Genomic DNA, 17,141 nt, shown 5'->3' on the forward strand with positions numbered 1-17,141 from the left:
CAACATAAGCCCCTTTTCCAACTATGGTTCCAGCTCGACACGGCACGGTTCAGGTTGGTTTTCCACTACTAAAATAGTACCTTCTCAACGTGGGCGCAGTCATCACTGCACGGCTGCAGGAAGCTGTTACACGCAACACACACAAACAAGTGACCCACTTGTTTTTTTAGGATTGTTAAGTCTTTTTAACCGATCTACAGTCCGGTATTGTTCGGCTTGATTTTTGTGTCGGACAGAGCAGGTACTACTATAAAGTCGCTAGTGGAAACGCGAACTGTGCCGAGTCGAGCCTAATTATACACAACTGCATTTAGCCGCTGATTTATTCCTCAGACACAGTTAGAAAACTTCCTCAACTGGTCATTACTCTGTACGTGAAACACAGCTTATAAGCTGTTAGGGAAACAAAAACTCCTCTATGTGTGTTTGATTTTTTTTTTTTTTTTTTTTTTAGAAGATCATCCATTACCGAGGTGCCGTACACCCGTAAAGTCTACACAGCTATATTTAGCCGCCTTTTAATTATATCTACCCTCCGCCATCGTTGTAAAGCAACAACAGTGTCAAGAGGAGTCACTTCCGCCCCCTCAGAGCCTGGAGTGGCCTCTGTCTTTTAGTGTCCAAGGTCACACAGATCTATGCAGGTCCCCCTCTGACAGTAATTACATATAGCCTGCGGAGGGAGAGACCAACACACACACATACACAAGTAAAATTGGGAGGGGAAAAAGGAAAACTGCAGTAGGAAGGACAATGTATGGGGGGAGACGAGAGAGATAAACACACAGGAAAAGATAAAGACCCTTAAAATAAACTAAGGATTAAAGAGTGCAATCCCTCAAGCTTCTCAGTGACTTGGAAAAAAAAACATTTCTAATGTGAAATGAATCTCTTATCTAGCTTGGGTAAAGATATCCATGTATAAAAAAAAAAAGGCCTAACACTTAAGGGTAATTAAATGTGAATAATTAAAAGGGGTACTTCAGACCTCCGGAGAATAAGAGATATTACAAACTGTATTTTCTCTATAATGTTGGGGAATAACTGAAAAAAGATAACGGCATTAAAGTTTATTACACGGGCCTACGTGCGTTCATGAAGTGCAGTTTTCAATCACAGCTGCCCTCGGCAGACCACGATAAATAAATAAGCACACCCTGCTCTTTCATACCACCACAACTCCCTCAGGGTTGATGGTTTGGAAAATGCATCTAAATATTAATGGCTGCAACACTACACTTTTTATGATTTTTACTCTCCCTCGCCCTCTTTTTTTTTTTCTTCTTTCCTTTGACTGTACTGAATATATTGTCCACTTACTGTATACGACTGGACTGCATCAGACTTTACCCACTCCAATGAATTTAAGGTCACTTTGCTACGACTCTTCTTCCTTTTTCCATGTTGTGTAATGCAAATGTCGACACATGCTACACACACACACCTGACCCCCACCTCTACTATACCATTCTCATTTAATCTAAATTTCATTCCCTTTTCTCCATCTCATTATTCAAATCTCATCTTGTATTATTCAGCAACCTGGAATATTCCTCTTCTCCCCGCTGCTCGACACTTTCATTTTTTCCCAATGTGGAATCAATAAAAGTTCATCTTATCTTACGGAAAAGAAAGTGTTGAAACAAATGGGAGTTTAACAGCGGACGGGAAAAAAATGACTTTCTTTGCCAGACCTCAGCTGTATTTCATTTTGTTTCCATGAACGCGGCTACCTTTCATGATTAGTTTCACACCCTCAATAAAAGCCGGCGATTACCGCGGTTAAGTAAATGGGCTCACACCTATCATCATTATGATGTCAAGAGCAACGCCGAAGCAAGATGGTGTCGTTCGTCTTGTTCAACCAACTTTCACTGAGGCTCGTTCCCGCTCCAAACCTAACAGCAGGCAAGAGTCACATCGAGGGGGGCGAAGAGGATTCAAGCTCTGTAGGCTTGATACCTCAAGGATGGTCAAAGAGTGCTTGATAATCCATCTGGCAAATTGAGTGCTGGCAACTGGTGCCAAAAAACACTGGCTGTGAATATCGTCTCCGATCTGGGGGAAAAGCAACCCCTGTGCCTTGGTAGAAATCCAAATTATGGCGACAAAAATAAACCAAGGAGGACGGTGCTGATGATAGAGAGGGGCAACCTCTGGGAGCTGGAACAAAGCGACACATTCTCACCAAAATGGCACAAGTTTAACATCAAACAGAGCATTTTCATTGCCTGTTAATCTGCACTGATGTTGACACTATTTTATTTACCTTTTGTCTTAATACACTAGCGTTCAAAAGTTTGGGGTCACCTATATATATTTGTTGGTGTTTTCCATTAAAAATCACACTTTTATTCATCAAAAGAGTTGCAAAATTAATAGAAAATATACTCAAGACATTGACACGATTAGAAAAAAATATTTTTCATAAACTTTGCTTTTCATCAAAGAACCAGCAAAACTGTTTTCAGCTGTGCTAACATAACTGCACAAGGTTTTTCTTATCATCCAATAGCCTTTTAACGTGATTAGCAAACACAATGTACCATTAGAACACTGGAAATGGGCCTCTATACACCTATGTACATATTCCATTACAAACCAGACGTTTGCAGCTAAAATAGTCGTTAAACCATGTATAGAGTGTATTTCTAATTAATTAAATGGTATATTCATAGAAAAAAGGTTCTTTTCCTTCAAAAAAAACATTTGAACAGTAGTGTAGATCTGAACTTTTGGTTGCTGTTGCAGAAATGAAGTAACATTTATTCTATGCTGTGTCCATCTGAAAACGGGCTCTGTCAAGCAACACTATCAGACCCGACGGAGGGAGCAACTGTGTGTATACAGTGGCAGAGCAGTGGTGGGCAGCGTAAGAGGCATGTACGTTATCCAACGGCATAAACAACCATGTTTTTTGAGACTGAATGAAAATGATATGTGTTTACGTTTAAAAGAGACAGTTTTATTAGCCGTGTATGTTGGATGACGACTTCGAGCTAATTTAAATATATGCATGACTTTGCTTCAGGAACTGAGGGAAAAAGCTGAGAGAGGAAGAAGAAGAGAATCAACTCATGATATTGCAAAGCACTCTGCTTGTATGATTGTAGCGGCCCGTACACTTTGATGTAATCTTCAAGGTGTTGGTATGACTTGATGTAACTTTGAGGAAACGTCAGCAAAATTGAAAGAGGGGGGAAAAAATATGGAGGAAGACGAGGCGGGGGGGGGGGGTAAACACTGATATACTGTAGAAGGAGATGAGGACAGTAAGGTAGCCGGTGAGAACTGGTCAGCTCCCCTATAAAAAACTACAGCACATCAGCCTCTGGGTAGAAGAACACGGGCCAATTAAATGAAAAATAAATAAATAAATTTAAAAAAAAATGCCCAAGCATTGCTGGATCATCTAAAAAAATCATGCCTTTATATGAGAAAAGATTAAATAACTCACAGCTCTCCTGTCAAAATAAACTGAGAACAGCAGTTTAAGGAAAATGCAGCTTGTGTACATTTTCATATAAAGCAACACTTGCGTTTGCTACTTAGAAAAAAAAAACTTGTAATTGCTTTGCATTTCTTGCAAGTTCCCCAGGCCCCCCTTTATTCATACATAGCGCATTAAAGGAATTCAAGAGAAAATGTGTAAAACATCAATAAAAACATATTTGATTTGCTCTTCTGAGCGCAGCTCCAGTTTCAGGACTTTCAAGATTTCCACCATGGGACAAAGCTCCACTTCACATTTCGCTGTACGTTCTCCCCGCTGACGGTAATAATGATAGAAATAACTCTGGCTTCGGGTTAACATGCACCACGTACTCTATGTTTCTGCCTTTTGACCGGCGATAAACATCACACACAGCCTCAACATCTCTCCTGAAGGGAGGGGTGGCGGCTTTAGATTTTAATCTATGGTTTATGGCGACAAGATGAATTGCAGATTGACTTAGCAACACCTGCAAGTTTAAAAAACAGCAATTTGGGGCCAAACGCTTTTCTCACTCGGGTATTTGATTGGATTATTATGGTACAAATGATGCCCAGGATCAAATTGGCAATTAAGAAAACCAAATTAATTAATTATTGCAGAGAGGGAAAATTAAAAGGTCAATTTCATGGCCTCCGACTGTCAACTGCCACTGTAAGCAGGTGTGGGAGACGGCGAAAAGCCAAAGACCTCAGTGTCCCCGACTGCTGCCACACACTGGCAGACAGTGATTGGCATTTAGGCTGAAGATGTGTTCAAACTGGTTTGTGAAGCTGTGTTTTTCTAAATGTGGGTCAGGTGATCTTAAATTCTCTTGTTTGGGCTCAGGAGCTGAGAAAATAATGAGTGGCGAATTTAAATGAGTACCACTCAGATTTTAATTAATTGATATTGATACTGATAAATCAATCTCTTCAATTTAATAGCAGTACCCTGGAGTCATTTTCCACAATTAGTGCTCTTATAAGTAACAAAAACAAAGAATAAAACTTGAATTTGTGGGAAAAAAAATGGACGTAGTTCGTAGCATTTTTAACTTCTGCTTCCACAAAATGAGTTTTATCATAGAGTCCTCATACACGGCATCAACGTTAACACATGACGCGCTTCCATGATGACCGGGAAAAGACGCAAATGACGTCATGTTTACGTGCCTCTGCACTGCAGTCCAGGCACCGTTTACCAGTTAGCTGCGTTAGCTCCTTTAGCACCGTTAGCGCTCATTCAGTCGAACTGGAGCGGTCTGCGCCTTAAATATAATGCATTATTATTATTATTATTATTAAACGAAACCAGCAGCGCTACAAATAACTAGCTTACCAGTGTACTGCGTGCCTCTGTTTTTAAAATTAATGTGAGTTAGCGTTGACACCGTTAACCGCCGTTTACCAGTTAGCTCCGTTAGCTCCTTTAGCGTCGTTAGCAAGCCTACAGCCGAACTGGTGCGGTCTGTTTCTTAAATGAAAAGAGCAGAGCTATGTCAGTCGCCATGGAAGCACGCCATGCGTTAATGCGAGTTAGCGTTGACGCCGTTAACGCATTATACTTATATAAACAGAATTATGAGTCGTATATTTAATTTCTGCCACTAAAACCAAAATATTACACATTGGACCTTTATGTGGTGGAAAAATAAGTCGAAACTTATTTCCCCAAACTTTCTGTAAACACAGTACAAAGCACGCAGAAACATAACAAATGATGACTATTAAGCATACTACCTGTATGCCGATGACGGACCATTAAGCATACTACCTGAAAAACTGACTGTTACCCATCACAAAACAGCACCGGGGAGGCATTATGTGAGCAGTCATTAATGTATACACACACATACATAGACACACAATCGCTATATTGACACAAACTGAGCATGTGTGTGAGAGAGAGCAGCCACGCGGGAATACCAGGGATTGTTAGTTTTCCCATCTCCAAACTTTTCCCTCCCTTCCTCCCCATGTCCACGGTGACAAGAGGAGACGGCGTGATTTATTCCTGTCATTCAGTAGTAATAAAAAAGGGGGGGGAACATCCTTTCTTTTAGTCTCTGCTGGTGACAGAGATGCTGCAGCAAAGAACGAGGTGAATATCTTAGTGGTCATTGTCATTCAGAAAGTCAGCCGCGTGCTAAAGGAGATTAAAAAGTGAAAGAGAGCCCCTTTGCTTGCATGTCTGTGTGTGTGGAGACTGGAGTCTGGATTGCACGGAATGACGACATAGTCAATGAAGCATGAAGTAATGCCACGTGTTTACACGAAATTCAGTGTTTCAACTAAAAGACATTTTGTTCTACCGCCATATTTCATGTCTGCGGTTTCCGAGAAATGATCGGCTAAAATATTCTCGCCGCAGCAGCGTACCTGTCTCGACGTCCTGGGCGTAGACGTGCAGGGTGTCTGTGATTTCGGTGACAAATACTGGTCTGTAGTTGGGCACGCGCTCCTTCTCTTCCTTGACATGGACGACCTCCTCGACTGGTTTCTCCTCATAGTTGGCCCAGACCTACAAACACAGACACACAATAAAATGACATTGGTTAATCGATAAAAACATGCAAAATATACAGTATGTAGGTATTAAGTTTTTCTTTTTGAATTGAGACCAGTATATCACGACAATAACTCTATAGACTGGACATTGAAGGCAAACAGTCTTCATTATGTCAATTTTGGAAACTATGTTCCCCTTTTTGAAGAAAAGGGAACATAGTGACTGAATACAGGTGACACTTCTGAATTTCTTGGTTGCACAACCTCAGCATGGCGCCGGCTAAATTTGCAAATGTCAAGCCTTCAAAATGGGCACATCACATGCTTACGGGTGATGTCACGACCGGTTGGTTGCCACTTGATGTATGTAATCAAATCAGTTTTCCCGATTACTTGATTTTTAAAGAGTCAAAGTCAATGTCAATCAATGTTATCTGGACAAAGTTAATAATAATAATAAAAAGTCACAGTTAGGTTATTGTGCCTATTTTCCCGTCTCACGTATTACAACAGCTACAGTTTGACCCAAACAGGGTCCATGGGACTTCACCGTGGACAGGTCAGGACATTAGTTTGACTATTTCATCTCGTGTCCGAATGTGGTATTATTGCCTTTTTGCGAGACAAATTGACTCGTGTTAAGGTTCAGTCCCATGTCAGGGTTCATGATTACATATTAACCTTGTCGTTGGGTCTGAAAATGACACAAGCCCGGGAAAGAATTTAGCCGGCGAACGCTGCAGCTCATGTGCACATGTGTTGTGTGCTGCTTGTGTGTTTGTTGTGAGCATTTACATCCTTCCTGTGACGCATCAAGGTTAACTCTCTCTCGACTCCCTAGGAGAAAGTGAGGGCAGGAGGCTCATTAGGTGGAAGTGCTTCGCCTTGGGCCGCATGTCGAGCTGCATTGATGTGAAAGGTGTGCGTTTGTGGCTGCTTAGAGTAAAGTAACGGAAATAAACGTGTGCATACTGGTAACAAAAGGCAGGGTCGCACTACACAATTACATTTAATTATTCATCTCACAAATACTGCACACACACACACACACACACACAGAGGATTGAAGGGAAGAGTGCAGGTAGAAATTACTGGGGATTGAGGGCGGCTAAGGTTAATGAAGACAGAAAACATGGCCACGCTTCATAAACCCAGAGATCAACCGCAGAATCTTCCTTTGTATGGCATTAGATAGGTATGTGCATCATTAGTGCATATATATATATGCATATACAACCAAATGCACACATTATATGCACAGTCACACACCCCCCGGCGTATAAAAGTGGGTGGTAATAAACACGCTTTCCAACATTGCAATTGAGCTGACATCTCTTGGCTTTTAATCAAACCTGCAGCACCAATTAGGGCTGACAAAGATTAGAGTGTCAGCATTCATTAGCCCGGTGGTCATCACTGCGGCACATTTAGGTTGCTAACAAATGGGTGGCTTTATGGTGAGATTGGGACACAGCAGCCACCAAAAGTTTTCCCCCCGTTGACCCCCTGACTTTTTGAGTGTGAATGTCGCAGCAACAAGAGTTTGAGGTGATTAATACGGAGCTTTTATGGTGTTTTGAAAGTGTCTCTATTTTCTTTGTCGTGTCATGCCACCATGCAAGGAACGGTTTGATTGGTTCTTAGCTCTTTATTTACTCTACCTACTGTCTTTGTAGAAGGACAGTTGTGAACTTCTGTCGATTTGTCGTCCATGGCAACCAACATGAGCGTTTTTTGTTGTTTGGTTGTTAACCAGTGTGTGTTTGTTACCGCCACCCTTTGTGACCGGTTTCAAATGAAAATTACCGCCGCTGCTTCTGCCCCCCTCTTTGAAGCTATGTGCATAAAAAGGGGCTACAATCGCGTCGACGCAGGAGGCGTATAATTTGAGCAGCATGCTCGAAGACCACAAGCGGCAGACGCTTCAGTTCTCCATCTGTGTCTGCGCGGGATACGTTTAGTGTGGATCACACAGATTTTGATTTGTGCCAGCATGTAAAAAAAAAATCGAAGGAAATGCGTAAAATAATAAGCAGCGAAGGAAATGTGAAGGAAATGCACTTTTTCGGCATGTGTTCTATTAATATAGACAATAAAAGTTTATCTGTCCTATCCTCTGCCTCCTTCTTTGCCCTGTCCCTTGTGTCCTCTTCTGTTACACCAACTGTCTTCATGTCCTCCTTCATAACATCCATGAATCTTCCTCTTATCCTCCTGCCCGCAGCTCCATCTTCAACAGCATTTGTGCTGTATAATCTCTACCTACTCCCTCTGCGCGCGACTTGCCTTTCTCACTTTATTTACAGACGCTGCTGTTATTCCACATGACAGGATTCTAGTTCCAGGAGTTCCATCTCAAGAAGATGTGTGCACATTTGACATTATCCAGAGTACGCAGCAGAAGATCATCTCAGAAAATCATGTTCACAACAGCAGGAGAACGTCTGGATTAGAGTTAGAGTTAGTGTTCCTGCCTGGCTTGAGCCTCTGCAGGAAGCAACTCACCGACACACTGTGCAGGAGAAGTTACAGAAAATGTCTCCAGAGACTTTTTACAGACGTCTGTGTTTTCACACAGGATGCACTGGGACAATTTCAGGCAAACGTCCACTGTCCAGACTTCAGTGCAGCTTTATTGTGAGCGCTGTAGCTCACAGTGTGAATTTCACACCGTTGTAAACTGTGACAGTGGGATTTCAGGTTTTGCCTCATCTCGGAGTACACTATTAGAAACAGTAGAGTTTTATCTTGTATAAGCCGCAAATAAATGAACACACACACACACACACACACACGAACACACACAGAGTGCCCAGGGCTGATGACCTTCCGTGAGCAGCCAACCATCCTGTTTGTTCCACTTCAGTGCAGGTATATGACTTCTGCTTCTGCTGAAGCCCTGCAACTGCAAGCAGAGACTCGAGCCACTAAGCTGCCAGGGAGAATGATAGAGGCAAAGAGAGAGAGAGAGAGAGAGAGAGAGAGAGAAAGAAAGAAAGCAAGAAATGGGCAGGCCATTAAGCTTGGGTTGAAAGGACAAGTCTTCCTAATAACGGGGGGGCCGAGCAGAGAAAGATGGTCAGGTTGAGCTGACCTTCACAATTCCTGAATGACAAAAACACACTTATAGCCAAGTGTGTGACAAGTGAGTCCAGTTGGGTTACATGATGTTTTTCTACTGCTGAAAAAATGTAAAACAAAACGTAGAAAAACCCAGTGGAGAAAGAAGTTTTCAAGAACGTGTTTTTCAACCTTTTCCTTTGAGTTAATCTTTCATGATCCAAGGCGCCAGTGATAGTCAATCATTATATTATTTCAGTATAATAATTTCATATTTTAATAAAATAAACAGCATCATTTAAGAATCAAATAACTACTCTCCTTTCATTAAAAAAAATGATGGGCAACTTTGTCAGAAAAAAAGCTCTTGAATGTTTTAATAAACCTAAAAGCAAAAAGGCTTGGCGCCGTGAAAGAAATACCTCATTACATCCACGTCGTTGCAGTAATTCTACGCTGTCCGTGCCAGGAAAAGGAAGAAAAAAAAGTCTCACTTTTCCCCACACCAGATACATCGCTGATGGAAGAGGAGCTCTTTTACAGTCGGTAAGTGCGCCTCTGCTTTTTTCTTTTTTTTGGGGGGAGAGTTAAGTGGTCCGCTTATTAGCTTAGAGCTGATTTGTCTGAATATTTCTAATTCGATGAGGAGCGCGGCAGCCTCCGAAGACTGAGCGACGGTGCTGCATTCATGGATATACACATGCGGGCACAGGTGGATGAAAACCGACAGATGGATGATGGAACCCGCAACCAGGAGCCAGAAAGAGAGGCTGAGGGCTGCTCGGAAGTTTGAACACTGATTAAAGGAGGCAGTGTGTCAATTCCCAGAGTGTGTGTGTGTGTGGAGCATCCACATTACGGCAAATGCCAAAATAGAGAAGCGAGAAGGCCCTAAAAACTGCAGGACTTTAAACAAAAATGAAGGCTTTTGGTTTATTCATTAAACTGCTTAATCTAAGAGTAAACATGTACAAACTGTTTTTCAACCGGAGAGTTTCCTCCAGTTTGGGAAAAACACTTTATTTTCAGAATTTTACACAGACCCAGTCTTTGATTACCAAGGTGCACTCAGAATAGAGCGCCTCCTTGAAAAGAACACCATGATCAGCACTTCAAATCTTCACAATTCCTCATTAACCCATCTACACGTTATTGTCCTTGCAACACACGTGCTGGTTTCTGATTCAAACGCACCTCAGAGGACAACTTGTGTGAACGCACAAACAACAAATCTATTGTAATTTAGCCGCAGCACACAAGTGATATTAACTAAATACTGCAGATTGTAGTGTCTGCTCTTCTTACAGAGGAACTTGCATACTTCCATTGTTCATTCATTACCCAATCACATTCGGAGAATGATTTAAATCAATAGGAGCATGTTATTCATAAGAGTGCACTTTGTAAATCAATTTAGCCTCTATTATATCCCTGATGAATCCCCTTTAGAGAGAATGGTTCATTAATTCAATCGGGGTTCATTTTTTTTCTTTCGGTCTCTCTCTGTGTGCTCTGTGCAAACATCAAAAGGCTCAAATCTACACGTATGAATATAATGGGAACCCATTTAAGTTTTGATTTAATTCTGTTTCAAAAACAACAAATCAAGAGATGGTGCAGAAGAGAAGACATTTGAAAATGAACTCCCTGAAATCGTTTTTGCTCTAAATCCCGATCTACACTGAAAACTGTGCTGAATTTGGTGTTAACTGATGCAAAACATTGACATATCGTACAAAAAGTAGCCCAGAAAATTTAAACAAGCCATAGAGAACTATGTATAGAACGCAAAAATCTGCATTGGCATCGCATTATTAATCGGATAGACGGTAGGTGATGCAGTAAAGGTGGATGACCTGGGATTTCTTGTTGTTAAATGATGTGGATCTATATTGACTAAGTCATTAGGACATGAGAGGATGATCAACACGACAGACAGTCGCTTCATTGAGAGGCATTCTGCCAGATCACGGAGGAGGAGGAGGTGGTCCTGGAGTTCAATTCCTGGAAGTGGTGCCTTCACATTTGTTCAAGCAGGTGTAGGTTGACTACATTTAAGGTGGAGAACAAGTGACGGTTATGTATTCCTGTTATTATAATCAAATAAAAGTAAGAATAATTGCGTTCACCTAGCAAGGTCATAAGACTGTGGTGCAGTGCGCTGCTAAGACTATTAAAATACTCTTCACACTCTTTATTATTTTATTTTTTTTTAGTGCTGGACACGTTAGCGGCGGTTAACGGTGTCAACTTTTACAAACATCCATGACGACTGACTGGAAAAAGACGCGTGTGAAGGGTTGGGGTCATAGGGTCATGTTTAGAGTCCATGCACCGTTAACCAGTTAGCTCCGTTAGCTGCATTAGCACCGTTAGCTAGCCTCCAGTCGAACTCACGATTGTTAAAATGAGTCTCTAAAGTAACGCTACATTTTAAAAAAAAAGAGGCACACATACACAGTGCACCGGTACACAGTTAGCCGTTAGCTGCATGTCGTCATGTGCGTTAACGTCAACCCTGTTAGCGTCCCCAGCACTAGTTTTTCACATCAAATACGAGACTTCACGGAATTCAATTGTGGCTTTTGTTTTATTTTTTAGCTGCTAATAGCGAGGATGAGTCCAAATTCACCTCTAAAATGATTTGTAATTTATTTATAAAGGGAGTAAAACACTGAAAGACTACAATCACTTCAGCGGAGCAGCTTGATAATTGGTAAGTGATAACGTTATTACATAACTCCAGTGATAAACATTATTTAATGATCAGGAGAGTGCTGGTGTCATTTACTAAGGTCAATGTAATGAGGGCTATCAGTGAATAAATACATATAATTGTTGCTTTTAAGCCATTATGATTCTACTAATGTAAGAAGTTCATCTTTATTGACAGATGTTCTCATCAGGCCCCACTGACTGATTTATTAACGGTTTTATTAGATGTACACAACGATCACAATGTTCAGAAGGTGACAACAACAACCACTGCTCTTGTTTAGCGATACCCTTAGCCTTTAAAAAGACAGCCTGCAAGGTTAAGAGGGGTTTGTTGATGCTATGTTAACCTCGTCTATAGTGATGGGACGACGAAGAGGGGCGGGGGAAATAGACGACAGTGATTTACCGGGACTACAGGGGCAGGACATCATCACTGCTTCCCCTGCTGTCCTCATATTCAAATATAACGCATGAGTGTCTTGCATCGTAAAAAAAAACCCAACAACCAACCAACCACGCACATGTACGTGCACATAAGCACAGCAGTGGCCTTGGGAAGTGTTGGTACAGGTTGAGCTGCAGCGCTATAGCAACATTGTTCCTATAATGTGACTCTAATAAGACGTCTGCAAGGCCAAACATGTGGACGCGGTAACAAAACATGTCCTGTACGACAAGCTGTTAACACTGAAACCTACAACAGTAGTACATCATGTTTATTAGGACGGCAATGTCGAAGTCCATGCTAAGGTTTCCTGCACGTTTATATACAGATTATATACAATATACAGAATAAACATTATTTACAAAACAATTTGAGCACGGGCAAGAATCCGAGTCGAGTTGAGCCTGTGCCAGAATCTAAGCTTCAACACTGATCAATATATTTTTTCTTAAATCAATCACAGTAGACCGCTTGCCAACAGAGAGGTCAGAGTAAAGGGTTTTAGGTTTCTTGATCTGCTGCCAGCGAAAGAAGCAGCTGCAGCAAAACTCGGGGCAAGTTTTGGACCAAAAGGGAAAAGCAAGTATTTCAGTATTCTAACACATTGTAAGAAGCCAGAAAATCTGAAATTTAATCACCACTACCACAGTTCAAACATGCAGAATTCAAGAGAAGAAGAAGAAACAAAAGAAGCAATAGCTGCAAGATTTACAAACTTGAGATGCAGGCACCAAGACGATAAGGACTATGGATTTCAACTTAAGATTCTCACGAGAACTTCTCTGAGGTTTCAGGTCTTCTTTCACAGAACACGATGTCAATATTATAAATTATGTTCCAATTTATGGACTGGCGACATGTCCAGGTGTAAAGGGTGTCTGCTGGGATTGGCACCAGTGCCCCCCCTGTGACCTTATGTGGAGGATAAAGCAGCAGAAGATGAGTGAGAGTGAGTGATGTTCCAATTTATGGACAAGATGGACAATAAATCACTTCAGAGACGAGCGGACGCCTGTGATTGACAACTGGCATCGTCAGTGTTGTAAAACCTCAACATTGGTCAAAAAACGCCAAATCTCTATGGACTCTTTCACGAACCGTTTGCCACTTGATTTCCATACTCGACCACACTGTCCAGCTCCGGACTACAGTCAATCCTAATCTGCTCAGATAAGAATATAAAAAAAAAAAAAAACATGTCTACGTTTGAGGCCAAACCACACTCCGGGGATAGAGGGAATGCAGAAGAGGAACGGAGGAATGAGTCTCTTGGATGTGGTTACTTAGCAGATAAATTATGCATTAAAACTGCACAGGTGGTCGGGGGACAGGGTTTTTTAGAGGACGGGGAAGGAAACTGAGCAGCTTGGGAATTCACAACAGAAACAGGAGGAAAAAGCAAACGAGTGAAGGGAGGGGGGGGGGGAAGAAATGTTGAGTTACACGCTAGCTTCATATCACAGCCAACAGATGTTCTGTCATCAAAGAGGCGCCGAGCAAGTGGCGAGGCAGCTCAGCGCCGGCTTACATCGGCGAATATGACCCCCCCTCCTTATGAGGCTGCATGCACACAGTCCACACGACCTCGGGGCTATCATGGTGGCAACTTGTTACACTTTTAAAGTGACACAAATTCATCCACTTAGACACGTGTGTGTGTGTTTGGGTAGAAGGTTTGTCTGCAACTTGCACCGGACCACGTTATATATATATGTGTATGTGAGGGGCATGGCGTTACCATGGAAACAGGACATGTAATCGAGGCAATGCATGCTCACACAAACCCTACACCTGTACCACGACGATCCTCAAGGGTGCCGTCCGACTCGACAATGGACAGTTCACACACAAACAAACACACATACAGTGTCCCTGGAGGCAGATGCTGCACACACACACACACGCACACACACACACACACACACACACACACACACACACACGCCTGCCTCATGTCAACTTTCTCTTTTTGTGTGTCTGTAATCAAGCCAGGCAAGATGTCATCGCAGCCAAACAAGAGCAGTGCTGGGGAATAAGCATGTAATTAAGGACCCGGACCAGCTGCAAGCGCAAGGGCAAATGACGCAGAAAAAGGCTCGATCTTAAAATGGCGCCTACGGACGTTGAGGAAAAAGAGGGAGAGACGGCAAAATAATTAAACAAACACTTTGTCTGATTGTTTATTATGATAACCTTGATAAAAAGAAAGAAAAATGAAGTGTTGTAGACAAAAACTGGCAACACTAGAGCTTTGACTTACCACTTACCGCTTGTCCTAAACTGATTTAGTAATTATAAATATAATCTAACGGATGAGTTCCTCTGCTCAACGCGCTCCCTCACATTTGTTCCATGTTCCAGCTGTTCTCATGACCTTGATGACAAATTGGCCAAGTTCTCCCTCTCTCGCTCTCTTTCTCCACACACGCCCACAAACCAAATACGCCCACAGCTAAAGCACCACGCACAATGGACGAGGGATAAAATTAACAGCGAACGCAGAGAGCATTTTAGCCCACCCCCGTCCCTTCTGCCGTTCCTTTCATCCGTCGTCGATGAAGACGGGTTTATCAACTCGAGCAGAGTGCGGTCTTTAAGGAGCCCGCTCTCCGTCTGATCGCTGGAAATTATAGAATAGAGAGACAAAAGAGTGGGTGTGAAGTGCAGTGATTAAGATATAGGGCTACCTCAATGCTACAATGCATAAGTATGCAATAAAAAGCCAATTAATCAACTTTTTAATTAGCAGGCCATTTTGTCCCTGATTGCCACAGTGTTGCCATGACAACTAGTTTCCCGGGATGGTGTTATTGCTCCATTTTTTTTTCCTTCTGCTAAGGACAACCGATCATACCTTTCACTCCATTGTCTTCTCACTCCTTCTGCTGCTTTCATCATTTTAAAAAAAGAGAGGGGGAAACCAATATGGGCATGAGAAGGAAGGAAAGAAGGAGCCATAGAGGCAGGGAAAGGAAAGATGCTGGGGATTAAGGAAATGGAACAGATGCAGGATAACAGAGTGACAGAGAGGTTAATATGGATCTGGCCATGCTGAGGAACCGCTGGTGGAAGGAGGGAAAGAACAAGGAGGGAAAGAAGGAAATTACGAGGTGTGAGGAGAGGAAATTTGACAATATTATAACCCCATATTTCCATATTGCACAGGCAGTTTGAAAAAGCATTTAAAGACGTGATGTTCTTGAGACTAACTGCTTCTCAGTTTGAGGAAAGACTCGGCTTAATAGCATAATAGCAGGTGGCACGATTACGTACAAATACAAACTAATAAAGGTCTAAAATGGACACAGCTTGATGACAAAACAGATAAGGGGGCTAAAGAGAAAAGTGTAAGGAAATTGAGGAATGACGAGAGCACTGTTTATGTAACCGTCTCTCCCTGAGGCACGAGAGAGTAAAAAAAAACCACAGTCCCAATCCTCACAGAGACATCCAGAGTTTTCTGTCAGCGGGCCGGTTAGGACAGTAAGCAAAGCAGCAGCGGACTGACCTAAATCACACAGATTGCTGAAGTATTATTTGTGAATCCTTGGAAATCCTTACAATGCACATTGTACAAATCGTCATGTACGTTACGCTCTATAAAAGGTTGCTAATTCTTGAGATGTAAACTTTACTCAAGGTAAACGTTTATAACAGATTACAAACATAACCCTGTCAGGAATCTCTCAATCTGTTATAAATAGATATTAAAGTGCTCTCATTGTTCAGTACATTCCATTCATCCAAATAAAAGTCTAAAGAGCTATAATTCTTGCCGCTTTTCTTTGCTTTTTAATGTTTTGTGTAAAGCACTTTGAAGGACCTTGTTGTTGAAAGGTGCTATACAAACAAACTTGCCTTGAACAGAAAAAAAAAACCAATTACAGAATTTCAATTTTAAGGCCAAGGGGCTTAACCCTAACCCATACGAGTAAAAATAAACAGCCATATTGATCCAAGTCTAATTTTTACTTTTGCTTCTTAAAAATGAGTCTGAAATGTATAAAACTGTCAATTCCAAGCCGGTTTTTTTTTACCTCCGCAAGGGGAAAGCAAATGATTAACGCCAACTGTCCATCAAAATACTATGATGATCAACCATGACAGAATAACTCGCAAACAAGAATCCAGTCTGTCAATCAAAGCGATTCGTCGGCCTCTACCAACGCTACATCCATCTCATCCAGCTTCATCGTATTCATCCGTCTGTTCCTGCTTCCACATGTCATCATGCTGCAAGGTTGGCAACCCATGAAAACCAGGTCCATCAATTTTCTATTAAGGGCGAGCATTTCGTTTTTGTCCTTTTTCTTTTTAAGCCTAAAAGCATGTTACGCTACAAAGCTGCTTCACAACAACATATTTTATTTTGTGTGTGTGTGACGATCCCAAGATTTTTATTTTACGACAGCGAGCGGACACAAAAATATAATTCTCCAAAATAAAACTTCAACTGACAGGTATAGGCCCTCTTCAGTTTCAGAGAGACATGGTTCATATCACCCCTGTGTGTGTGTGTGTGTGTGTGTGTGTGTGTGTGTGTGTGTGTGTGTGTGTGTGTGTGTGTGTGTGTGTGTGTGTGTGTGTGTGTGTGTGACACTCTAGCATAATACAAAACCCGGGCCTGCAAACAACAATTTAGTGCTTTGATACCTAGTAACCGCTTTCAGTGTCTACTCCATCAGGATTCCACTCTGAGACAAATAAGCGGGAGAAAGAAAAAAAAAAAAAAAAAAGTGTCATTCAGACAAACTACAGGGACCAAAACTGCTTTTGGGTGCTCCGGTTAGAAGGTGCACTTCAAAGGAGGAGCCATTAAAACGACCAGAAGGCAGCGAAGAAAGACAGATCGTATCAATGAAACAATTCCCTTTGCATTCTCATCACATTGGGAACACGTTAGAGAGCGTGTGAGCTGAAGGTAATAAAGTCAAGT

The 17,141-nt window shown here is 41.8% G+C and overlaps 1 protein-coding gene across 1 annotated transcript in view; it reads right to left on the reverse strand.

The window, feature by feature from the left end:
• The window catches only part of snd1 (staphylococcal nuclease and tudor domain containing 1), a 178,471-nt gene that overhangs the window by 36,487 nt on the left and 124,843 nt on the right, over positions 1–17,141 (reverse strand). The window contains exon 18 of the mRNA XM_083906620.1: positions 5,854–5,995. Within this exon, the coding sequence (XP_083762746.1) occupies positions 5,854–5,995 (142 nt within the window). The remainder of the gene's footprint in view (positions 1–5,853; positions 5,996–17,141) is intronic.

The sequence above is a fragment of the Microchirus variegatus genome (assembly GCF_963457635.1).
Source record: "Microchirus variegatus genome assembly, chromosome: 20".
NCBI lineage: Eukaryota > Metazoa > Chordata > Actinopteri > Pleuronectiformes > Soleidae > Microchirus > Microchirus variegatus.